This window comes from Neovison vison, chromosome X (assembly GCF_020171115.1).
Source record: "Neovison vison isolate M4711 chromosome X, ASM_NN_V1, whole genome shotgun sequence".
NCBI lineage: Eukaryota > Metazoa > Chordata > Mammalia > Carnivora > Mustelidae > Neogale > Neogale vison.
The window spans coordinates 1,485,892-1,497,198 of record NC_058105.1 but is presented as its reverse complement, the minus strand read 5'-3'; the positions used below and the strand labels follow the sequence as shown (position 1 = coordinate 1,497,198).

Here is an 11,307-nt window from a genome sequence, read left to right as displayed (position 1 = left end):
CCCGCCCTCGCACGGCTTCTCCGTGAGCCGAGGCCTCTTAAAGGATCCCTGCGCTGCCCCGCGGCTAGGGCCCAGGTCCGCCGCGCGTTGAGCTTGGGCTCAGGACGCTCTCGGGTCAGGCGCAGGCGCGCCCAGCCCCGCGGCCCAGCCCCCCCATTGCGCCCTCACGCCTCCGCCCTGGGAGCCGCCATCTTGCCACTTCCCCTCGCCCGGCCGTCCACGGGCGTCAATAGCGACTTTCAGCACAAAACAAAGATGGCGGCTGAGGCATCTGGTGAATGCCCGGATGAGAATGCCTCGAACGAACTGGGCCCCGCCCCCTTGGGAACCGTCCCCCAGGTTGCTGAAGGAACACACGCCCGAGGAGTTGCCTTTAACTAGCAGTGGGGACAAGGTATAGACTACCGAGGGAGGCTAAAGGGAGCTATCAGAATTGCGTCTCGGGTCCGACAGCGGACAGATTCCCACTCCCCACACCCAGCGACCGCGGGAGAAGCAGCGCGAGACGCGCCGGGCGTCGGGGGCGGGGGAGCCGGAGGCGGGGCGAGTGGGCAGTGACGCGCCGGCTCCCAGGCTCGCCGGCCCCGCCCCCGGGAGCCGGCGCCACCGCCCGCGCTCCGACGAAAGGAGCCGGGCCGGGCGCCCGGGGCCGCTCCCCACCCTCTCCCCGCCGGCCGCAGGGCGGGCAGCTGGGCCGGCGGTACCCACGCCGAGCGAGAGGGCGCGGGAGAGCTCCGCGTCGCTCCGCGTCACCTCGCGTCACCTCGCGTCACCCCGCCCCGCCTGCTTCCCAGAGACCCGCGCCCCGCCCCTCCGCGCAGGCGCAGGGCCGCTTTTCGGGTCCGCCCTTTCCCGAGATTTGAATTTCCCCCAGCAGAGATAGAGAGGCAAATACCCGGATGGTGATCGCTGGCCTTTTCGCGCCAATACTGCAAGTTCTCACAGCAACCTTGAGAGGTGGGTACTGGCGTGGACCCCGTGTGCCAGATCTTGCAGGAGGCCGCTCGGGCGCTGCACCATCATCCGCACTGTGATAGACTCGGGCTGTAGTGCAGGGGTCCTGCGCTGGTGTCTGGGAGCTTGGAGCCACGACATGCTTTTTGCACTTTCAGCTGTTTTATCTTTATTTTCACCAACCGGTAGTCGAAATTTGGCCTTTCCCACAATTACACACGTAGGCTACAGAGCACAGAGTGTTAACCTGGTGACTTTGTCACCCGTGGGAGTGACAGATCGTTTAACTTCTGTCGTAGTTACCTTGTAATTAACTCAAATACGAGACTTACCACTTTGAAATTACTGTAGGTACAATTGGCCCATAGATTATGTAATTTCATTTACTAGTCAAGTAGGACAGGTATTCCCGAATCACACCTTTTCCAAAAATATTTTATACCATCTTTCGACATTAAGTTTATGTTGTAACTGTTTTTACACATTTGGAAGCATTTCTTTGAGCAACACCAAAGGGACATGTGACAGCCAAAGGACAAGAGCCCTCCCCTATAAATGACTGTGCCACCAACTGCCTTAAATGGCATTCACCTCACCTCTATGGCCGCAAGTCCTTCCCCTGTAAACTAAGGAAGGCGAGCTGCTGGTTTCTGAGGGCCTTGCCTGAATTCAGCAATTCTCTCCCTAGAGTTCAGGAATCACTGCAGTTGCTCCAGGCTTCTTGGGGATCCAGGTGGCCCAGATTGGCCTCACCTGCCGGGGCTATCCCCGTGTTAGAGCCCTCACGCTGGCATTCCCTCATCTGTAGAAAGGCAGCAAGGTGGTCAGGATAGTCAGAGACACAACAAGCAGTTGTCATACAGGAAAGAAGCCACCACTGTGATGGGGGATATTGGCTCCTGGTTAAATGCATATGGCCCCAGAAAGCCCAGAACCTCAGGCCAATGCTGTTGAGCTCTAGCCTTCGTGTGCCAGGTACTGGGGGAATCTGTTGCATAGCAAGGATTATGGCAGCTCAGGGATGCGGAGGAGCTCAGCCATAAAGTACCCCGCTTGGTCTTGGGGGACCCGGGAAGGTGGTTTGATGGCATGTCACTTTAAGCTTGCACAAGGGCGCAGATGGACTCTGCCCAGCAGCTGGAGAGAGGAGCCACTTTCCATGTCCTTCCTGGACCTCCTTCTCTTATCAAGTTGACAGTATTTGACTCCCGTCCCCGGCTCTCACCCCTGCCGGCTGGAGGAAGTTCCAAAGGCCTGGCGCTTCGTGCCACAGAGCCGGGCCCCAGACAGGTACAGGTAAGGTGTCCCGGTTGAAGTCAGGAGCTGGATGGGGAGGCCAAGTTGAAAGTGTTAGCGGAGGGCACCTGGGTGGCTCAGTGGGTTAAGCGTCTGCCTTCTGCTCGGGTCATGATCCCAGGGTCCTGGGATCGAGCCCCGAATCGCTCTCTGCTCAGTGGGGAGCCTGCTTCCTCTCTCTCTCTCTCTCTCTCTGCTTGCCTCTCAGCTTACTTGTGATCTCTCTCTCTGTCAAGTAAATAAATAAATCTTAAAAAAAAAAAAGAAAATGTTAGCGGACCCGAGGCAGGGGGCAATGAGGACTGCAAAAGCTCATTCTAGCCGGAGGACAGACTGGGCCTAGGGAGTTTTTCATGTGTTAAGCAGGAACTGGCACCATTCAGGCTAGGGGGCTTGAGGAGGATGCTGGGGGCCGTTGTGGGCAGAGCACATCAGCAGTGGCCAGCCTGGAAGTGGGGACCCCGGGGCGGGGGCAGCTCCCTGGACCGGGACCTGGAACCTTGCTAGAGAAGGGGTCGGGGGAGGTGTGTGACAGTGCTGTGAGCTGGGGAGGGGGCTTATGGTCAGTGAGGAGATGCCGAGTCCCTGGTGGGAAGGCTGGGCTTTGTGGGCCTCCTTAGCCAAGGACCCCCAAGGCAGGATGGGAGCAGGAAAGCTCAGTGGGAGGCCCAGCGGCCCCTTCCCCAGAGAAAATAGGTGGGTGCTGGGGTCCGTGTGAGAAGTGACTGGTAGCGTGCCAGCGGAAGCACGAGGAGGCAGAGGACAGGCGCTGGCTGGGCACTTGAACTGGGCTGGACTGGAATTGAGCAGGTGCTCATGGGGCCCTCAAGGCAAGGGAGAGTGGACCGTCAGACCCTGCTGCGCCCTTTCCAGGCCTGAATTGCCGGAGGGGAGATGGGCATTGTACAGCCTCAGAAGTGAGCGCTGCTCCGCCATCTGCAGGTAGAAGAACTGACTTAAGCCAGGCGATGGCTCCTCGGCTGGGGCACTGGCCGCATCCCGCCGGCCGCGTGTGCAAACCGAGGCCCGGACCGGTTAAGGCCTGAGGTCACACAAATGGTAGGTGGCGAGGGGCCCGAGTTCGAACACGGACAGCCCCTGTTGTCCCCTCCTGCCACCCTCTTGGCGTTTGAGTCCCCTCCAGAGTGCGGAACCTTTTCTCTCCACAACGGTGACAGATTTCTTAGCTAGTAGGCCAGCTCGCGCCACAGCTGGTCCCAAAGCCGTTGGTAGTTCGTGATAAGTGCACACTGCCTTCCTGTCACCCGCTTCTGTGGCTGCAGGGCATGGCGGTTTAATCATGCGCGAGGAAAGAAGGTGACTCGGGATGGTGTGGCACTTCAGGGGAGCGCGGGAGGGCCGGCGAGGTAGCAGGCTAGAAGCAGAGGGGAGCTGCTTGTCCTCCTCTCCCCGCCGCGCCCCTCCTTCTTCTGCCCCCTCCCCTCCTCCCCCTCCAGTACTGTCCCATCCCTTGCTTTGGATTCCAGAACTCGCCATAGCTAAGGTCTCTAGTTCAGCTGGATGTTTGGTTAAAGGGGCTCGGGGGCTGACTGGAAATGTCAGCATTGACGAAACCACTGAGGTGGGGAAACCCTTTCCGAATTGTAACGACGGGCCGTGGGAAGGTCTAAGTCTCGAAATGTCGTGGGTCCAGCAGAACCAGAGCAAGGAGCAGGATTTTCCTACCGCCCAGAGGAGAGAAGAACTGCATGGGGTCAGGAGAGAAAGGCACGGAACCCCTAGGAGAGAGAGCATTCTAGGGGCTTCCAGAAGCCTCAAGTAAGAAGGTGAACACACTGTGGGTATCGCTTTGCTTTCATTTGTTTTCTTCTAATGAAAACTGTTGGTGGACCCTGAGGCAGAGAGTTGGGAAGCTGGAGGCGCTCTTCTGGGTGCTTTTCTCTGTAACCCCACTGTTTTTGTGACCACAGGGGAAGAGGCCCAACAGTCTCCCGCTCCCGCCAGCCGGTCAGCGGGACCACTGCCTTTCTCCGGCCCGTGTCTGCCGCTCTGGGGCAAGGTCTAGGGCAAGGTTGCGGCATCTGCGTCAGAAATCCGGGGGACTTGGCCTGCTGAAGCAGCTGGCTCCTGGGAGGCCAAGGCACGTTTTAGCAAAGCAGTTTATCTTAATTCTGGACAGACGGTGGAGGCCGCCCCGAGGTCTCCCGCGGCTCCACATGAAGCCCGAGTCCAGGCAGGCCCTCTGCCACGTGGCTGTGGCCAGCTGCTTCTGCACAGCCACCGTCTACACGGGCGTGTTCGATGGCATCTTTGTCCAGCTGGGCTATGAACACTATGCGGAAGCCCCTGTCGCCGGCCTCCCCGCCTTCCTGGCCATGCCCTTCAACTCACTCATTAACGTGGCCTACGTCCTCTTGGGCCTGTATTGGCTGCAGAGGACATCCAGGGCCCCGGGGCGCCCCGTGGAGGCGCGCGGGGCTCGCTACCTGAAGGATGTCTTCGCCGGCATGGCCCTGGTCTACGGCCCGGTTCAGTGGCTGCGGATCGCGACGCAGCTGCACCGCGCCGCCGTGCTGGACCAGTGGCTCACCCTGCCCATCTTCGCGTGGCCGGTCGCCTGGTGTCTCTCCCTAGACAGGGGTTGGGACCCCTGGCTGTTCCTTGCCATCGAGGGTCTCTCCCTGGGCAGTTACGGCCTCACCCTGCTACACCCCCATGGGTTCGAGGTCGCGCTGGGCGCCCACATTGCAGCTGCCGTGGCCCAGGCCCTGCGCGCTCACAGGCGCCACGGCACTGCCTCCTCGGGGACCTACTTGGCTCTGGGCGTGCTCTCGTGCGCGGGCTTTGTGGTCCTCAAGCTGTGCGACCGGCAGCTCGCTCGGTGGCGCCTCTTCCAGCGGCTCACGGGCCACTTCTGGTCCAAGGTCTGTGACGTGCTCCAGTTCCATTTCGCTTTCTTGTTTCTGACAAACTTGAACACTTGCCAAAGCCCTCCTGAGAGGAAGAGACATTCCAGTTTTCCCGGAAAAAAATTTAAAAAAGAAGAGGAAGAAATGGAATGGGCGGCCGGCTCCGTCAGAAGAGCGCTTCACTCTGGATCTCAGGGTCCTGCGTTCAAGCCCCATGTGGGGGGCAGAGATGACTTAAATAAATCAAAGAAAACTTAAGGAAAACAAGGGGACGTGGAGAGGAGAAGGGAGTTGGGGGAAACTGGAAGGGGAGGTGAACCATGAGAGACTATGGACTCTGAAAAACAGTCTGAGGGGTTTGAAGGGGCGGGGGTGGGAGGTCGGGGTACCGGGTGGTGGGTATTGGGGAGGGCACGGATTGCATGGAGCACTGGGTGGGGTGCAAAAATAATGAATACTGTTACGCTGAAAAGAAATTAAAAAAAAAAACTTAAGTGTGGAACAAAGCTGCTTGCAGTCACCCCATCCCTCCCCCCGCGGATCACCCACCCGTAACTCCATCTGCAATTTCCTAGGTGTGATAAGATAGAAGCCTCACACGGAAGACTGTCCCTTCCCTCGAAGTTACGGATTCGAGATTTAGAGGTGAAATGTTACACGGTCTGTGACTTACTTGCGCAGAGATAAAGCAGATGGCTCAGTGCAGGGCATGGAGGGGGTCACTATACTAGTCTTGTAAGTCTTCTGTAGTTTGAAATTTTTTCAGAATAAAAGGATGGGGGCAAATGACGCCAGGAAATCCATCACTGTCACGGTGAGAGAGAAATGGTTACCCGCATGTCAGGCCAGGCAGTGGGCATGCTAGTGAGTGTCCCCAGGGTCGAGTGGGTTCAGGGAGACCAAGTTACATTGCACACAGGCTGGGCAGGCTAATGGGGAAATCGAAAGCCAAGGTCACGTAGCAGAAGCCCCATCATTTCAGGTCCTTTGTGCAGCAAGGCACGGTGTGTCTACATGAAGGAAGCACAAACATCAAAAGTTGAATTCTGGGGGGTGGGGTTATGACACTGGGGAGGGTATGTGCTATGGTGAGTGCTGTGAAGTGTGTAAGCCTGGCGATTCACAGACCTGTACCCCTGCGGATAAAAATACATTATATGTTTATTAAAAAAAAAAAAAAAATATATATATATATATATATATATATATATATATATATATATATATATATATTTTAAAGTTGAATTCTCAACAGAGGGCCCCTGGGTGGCTCAGTCGGTTAAGCGGCTGACTTCTGCTTGGAACATGATCCCAGGGTCCTGGGATCGAGCCCCACATGGAGCTCCCTGCTTGGTGGGGAGCCTCCTTCCCCCCTCCCTCCGCCTGCCACTCCCCCTGCTTGTGCATGCGCTTGCTCTCTCACTCTCTCAAATGGGTAAATCTTAAAAAAAATAAAAATGAATTCTCAACAGAATGTTGCCATGGGAGCCAGGGGGTGGCTTAGATGTCCTTAGCAGCAAGGCTTACTGAAGGGTCCTGTGGAGGTTTCCATCGGACAGACCCAGCACCTGGGCTCAGCCAGCCCCGCCTCCCGCTCGTCAGTGAGTCCTCCACCTGCTCGTTTCATCCGCTGTCATCGGAAGGACATCTGTTCTTCAGAGACAAAGGTGAAGGCACAGTTAAAGAGGACACCGTCTCTGCCCACATGTGCCTGCTCAGTATCCCCCAAGGCCCCTCCCTGGGGCATGCGTGTTGGCATGGGGACCATTGCAGTGACTGCTGAGATGCTTCTGAAACTGGGTACCTGGACGCCTCCCAAGTGTGTGGTGGGCCTAAAGCAAGCCGTCGCCTGGAGAACCCGACCTCTACCCCTCCCGCAAGGCCTGGGCAAATGGTGTGGCCTGGCTCGGGTACGGGGGCCCAGAGGCCGGGTATGCCAGCAGGTGAAGAGCAGGGTAGCACTTCCTTGGGGAAACAGCTTTGCCCCGTCACGGTGTCCCTAGGGAGGCCAGCGGGAGGGAGGGGAAGATGTGCTTCCTTGGGTGGCTCAGGTAGGGGTGAGGGTGGGAGGGTGGGGGCAGAGGGGACCAAGCTCTTAGAGGGGCTTCGTTCTTCACCGAGTAGCTGAGGGGTCCCCCCCATTGCCGCCCACATTTGCTGTTTGCCTCGTTGCTGGACACGTCCTTCATTTGATTTCATCCCATTTCAGCAAATAAGCCCGAGACCCTTCTGGTTTTCACGACACTTCTGCGTCAGTCTGGGTCTGCAGAGGAAACAGGTGGCATGCCGAGATTCGGGTGACTCAGGACAGTTTCATGGAGAACTAGACACACCGCAGTGGGGGTGGGGGCACTGCAGGCCGGGCCCTCTACCACGCCGGGACCAGGGCGACACAGGCCAGGGCAGAGACTTCTTGAAGCCCAGCCCCTTCTGGGCTGCCTGTCTCCCCTCCAAGGCCGTCCGATAAAATGCTTTAGTCCCATCCTGTCCCAAATACCGCAGGAGGCAGCTTGTACTCAACAACTGTTGCATTGCTTATCTTGAATTCAGATTTAACTGGGTGTCCTGACTTTGTTGCTCAGTCAGCTAAGCCAGCCAAAGCCAGGGCCTTGGAACCTTCTCTCCGTGCCCCCTATCTTCTCAAAGTGTGGCTTCCTGCGTCTCCTCCAGCCATGGTGAGCTCCAGGTTCTGGGTCCTGGGCCCGGAGTCTCACAGCCCAGCAGTCGGAGCTGCCAGAGGAAGAAGGGTTAACCCTGTCTCCACCTGCATTCCCCACCCCCTCTGTCTGCTCTGTTTCTCCATCTTACCGCGGCACGGCTGAGAAGCCAGTGGTTACCAGAGGGGCCCTCTGCCTGCTCTTGGCCTAAATGGCTTAGAGGTCCCCAAAGCTGGGAGACGTCTCCGAAACCGTCTGCCCCAACCCCCTCATTTCACAGAAAGGAAACTCTAGAAGTCCGACTTGGCTGACAGTTGCATCAGAAACCCGGCCTCCCAGCCCCTGCCCAAAGTCCTGCCCATGGCCTTGGCTCTACCCCTCCCTGGTGTCTCAGCCTCTCTTCCTCGTGCTCCCATAACCACAGCCTGGGGATGTGCCCCCCAATGAAAACAGTTGGGGTGCTTTTGCTGACTGTGGAGGTGATGCAGGCTCCTTGGGGTGGGACCGTGGGAGTGGGGGTCGGTGGACACGCCGCAGCAATGGACTGTCCTTGGCGGGGCCGGTCCGGGCTCCACCCTGTCACGCGCCTCGCCCCGGAGAGGGGTTAGCACACTTTTCCACTTTGTGCCAGCCTGATAGGGGCAACGCGTGATCGCACCGTGAGTTTGCCTCCTGTGCCCACGTGCCCCGCTGGAGCTCCTGCCCTCGCTGGAAGTTTGGGGTTTGTTCTTCCTCATTCTTGACTTGTCTTTTTTCTTCTTAGTTTGTAGGAATTCTGTTTTCTATTATAAACAGTCTCTGGCCATCTGGCATACAGATGATGAATGCGTTTTCTCAGTCTCTCGTTTGTCCCTTGACTTTGTGGCTCAAGGTCTGCATGGTCCCGGGTGTCTCTGTGTCCGTCTTTCTCTACATTGCTTTTGGGTTTCTGGTCTCGCATTGTCCAATCCTAACATCTCCTGTAGCTGCTTCAGATATTTTTGGCTCTGAAACTCTCATTATGAAATTGCTAAGAATAGGGGCACCTGTCTGGCTCTGTCGATGGAGCGTGTGGCTCTTGATCTCAGTCAGGGTCATGAGTTCGAGCCCTGTGTTGGGCATAGAGATTACTTTAAAAAATTGTTTAAAACAGCAATTATAAAAATAGTTAAAATTTACGTTTAGCAATAGAACTGTTCAGCTGTTCTTGTCAACCTGACGGAGTCATGCAGGTGCTGCCTGTGATCCCGTCGACTTGAGGGAGGGCCCGAAGCGCTGCCAGCAGGTAAAGCACTTCCCTCTCACGTCCGAGATCTCCGGAAGCTGCCGTCTTGGAAGAGCATCACCCAGGTGGTTCGGGTCCTCCGGTGTGACTGGAGAGCCCCCACCTTCCCCTTCCAGTGGAGGCTTGGGTCCCGGGTCTTTTCGACAATCCCCATGGCCGTTGCAAAGACAAGCAGCCTTCCTGCTAGCTGCCCCCCGCAGCTCCTGCCGCCTCTCTGCCCCGCAAGCTGGCGGCCGCGGGGCCACATGGCTGCGCGCCAGGAGGCATTGCCTGCGGTGGCCGTGGGGCTCACGGACGCCAGGGCCTGGCCCGCGTGGGTCTGGTGAGCCGCCCAAGCCTGCCTGTTGTTTGCGGCCTGGGCCAGGGTGGCAGAACAGCTCCTTCCAACCATGGTCATGTTTTTCTAGTGTTTTCTTCCACTTCCTGCCCTTTGCTTTGATCTTTGCCCTCTGTTTCTCTTCGGAATCGCTGACTTCTGGTTTTACTTCTGTCTCTTTTCTCTCGGCCCCGCCTGACTGCCACTGGGGCCTCTGCCGGGGTGTGTGCACTGTCCCCGCCTCGGCTGGCTCAGGGCTCTTCCTCTGAAAGACACAAAACCTGGCAGATGAAGTGGGAGCCCCACCCCAGCCTTCCTGCCCCAGAGGTAACCCCCACCCAGGCTTGGGGATACCCTGTTCCCCCACCTGCTTATCCCTTTCCTGGGGGGAGAGCAGGCACCAGCGATATTCGCGACTGTCTCACGTGTATCGTAACTTTCTATAAATGCCACGTAGGGTCCAGGCCCTTTTCCCACAGGCTGCAGAACTGGTCTCCTGGGGTGCCCAGTGATGTAATCCCTCCCTGGGTGCTGTGTCCATGCCTCCCTTCTGAGTATCTGCCTGTGCACAAGTCCCCAGATCCGTCACCAAGAGGTCGCCAGAACCACCGCCCGCCAGTGTCCCCATGGCTCCCTGTCACCCCCGGCGCTCGGTGCTGGCCGAGGACTGACTGCGGTCCATGCAACGGGGGTGAACGAGAATTTCATTTCCTCCTTGGTTGCCTCTCCTGATCTAAAGTAGAGGTTGTCTGAGCAAATTAAACATGGACGCCGTTGGAGCCAGTAGTGCCACTTCTGGGTGTCCCCCCAAAAGAAGTGAAAGCAGGGTCTGGGGCGAGATGCGCACCCCCGCTCGTCGCAGCACGAGTCCCAGTAGCAGCCCCAAGGGCCCCGAGGGCTCATCGAGGGATGAACGCAGAAGCCAAACGGGGTCTCTCCACGCAGCGGAACATTCTTCCGTGTTCAGAAGGCAGGAGCTCGGACACCGGCCGTGACCGGAGTGAGCCCGGGAGCGATTCCTCTGCCGGACGCAAAAGGGCAGGTGCCGCGGGAGTCCGGTCCGACCCGGCGCCCGGAGCAGTCGGGCGCAGAGAGACGGGGCGCGGGACGGCGGGCGCCGGGGGGCTGGGGGACACCGAGGGGGCGCCGGTGTCCAGCGGGGGCCGAGCGTCAGTCCGGGAAGATGGGAAGGTTCTGGGGAAGGACGGTGGGGACGACCGCGCCGCACGACGTAGGAATGCGCTTCGTGCCGCGGACCTGTGTGCTTGCGCGTGGCCAAGGGGGCACGTTGGATGGGCTCTGTATTTAACCACATTTTTTTTTTTTTAGAGTGAGCAGTGGGTTGGGGAGAGGAGGAGGGACAGAGGAAAAGGGAGGGAGGGAATCTCAAGGAGGCTTCATGCCCCTGAGACCATGACCTGGGCAGAAATCAAGAGTCAGCTGCTCAACCGACTGAGCTCACCCGGGACCCTCTAACCACATTTTTAAAAATCAGTGTTGATTTTTACCACTGGCTAGTTTCAGGGGTATTCTGAAAGTTCTCTGGGCCTCACTTGCCTCTCTTGTTCCAGGACTGGGGGGTGGGGGCGAGCAGCTCAGCCGGCGTCTGCGCGGGTAAGTGCCCTTCGTGGCTGGCAAGAGCTGCCAGGCACTAATGAGGGGCTTCCGGTCTAGGAGAGCGAGTTCAGAGAAGCTGAATGACCTTTGAGTTCCTGTTGCTGCTACTTTGTTGTTTGTAACCGGAGCCCTCATCACCGGGACTCGGGATCCAAACATCGTTTTGAAAACACACTTTTCAGTTGAGACAGAAGTCACATCCCGTACCGTTCCCCGTTCGGTGGGTTTTAGTCCACTCACAGGGTTGAACACCCGCCACCGCTGTCTCCTTCCCGACGGTTGTCATCATCCTTCTTCCCCCAGCCCCGGGCGCCCACTCATCTCGTGGATTGA

The 11,307-nt window shown here is 58.0% G+C and overlaps 1 protein-coding gene across 2 annotated transcripts; it reads left to right on the top strand.

The window, feature by feature from the left end:
- Positions 1-178: 178 nt before the first annotated feature.
- TMEM187 (transmembrane protein 187) lies at positions 179-5,469 on the top strand. 2 transcript variants are annotated; one of them, XM_044235686.1, is made up of 3 exons: positions 179-394; positions 878-957; positions 4,182-5,469. In XM_044235686.1, exon 3 carries the CDS (start codon positions 4,428-4,430, stop codon positions 5,376-5,378), a length of 951 nt encoding a protein of 316 aa, XP_044091621.1. In that variant the 5' UTR covers positions 179-394; positions 878-957; positions 4,182-4,427; the 3' UTR covers positions 5,379-5,469. The 2 variants fall into 2 exon arrangements, with proteins under 2 accessions (XP_044091621.1, XP_044091622.1); XM_044235687.1 differs by having other exon boundaries at positions 875-957.
- Positions 5,470-11,307: the final 5,838 nt, after the last annotated feature.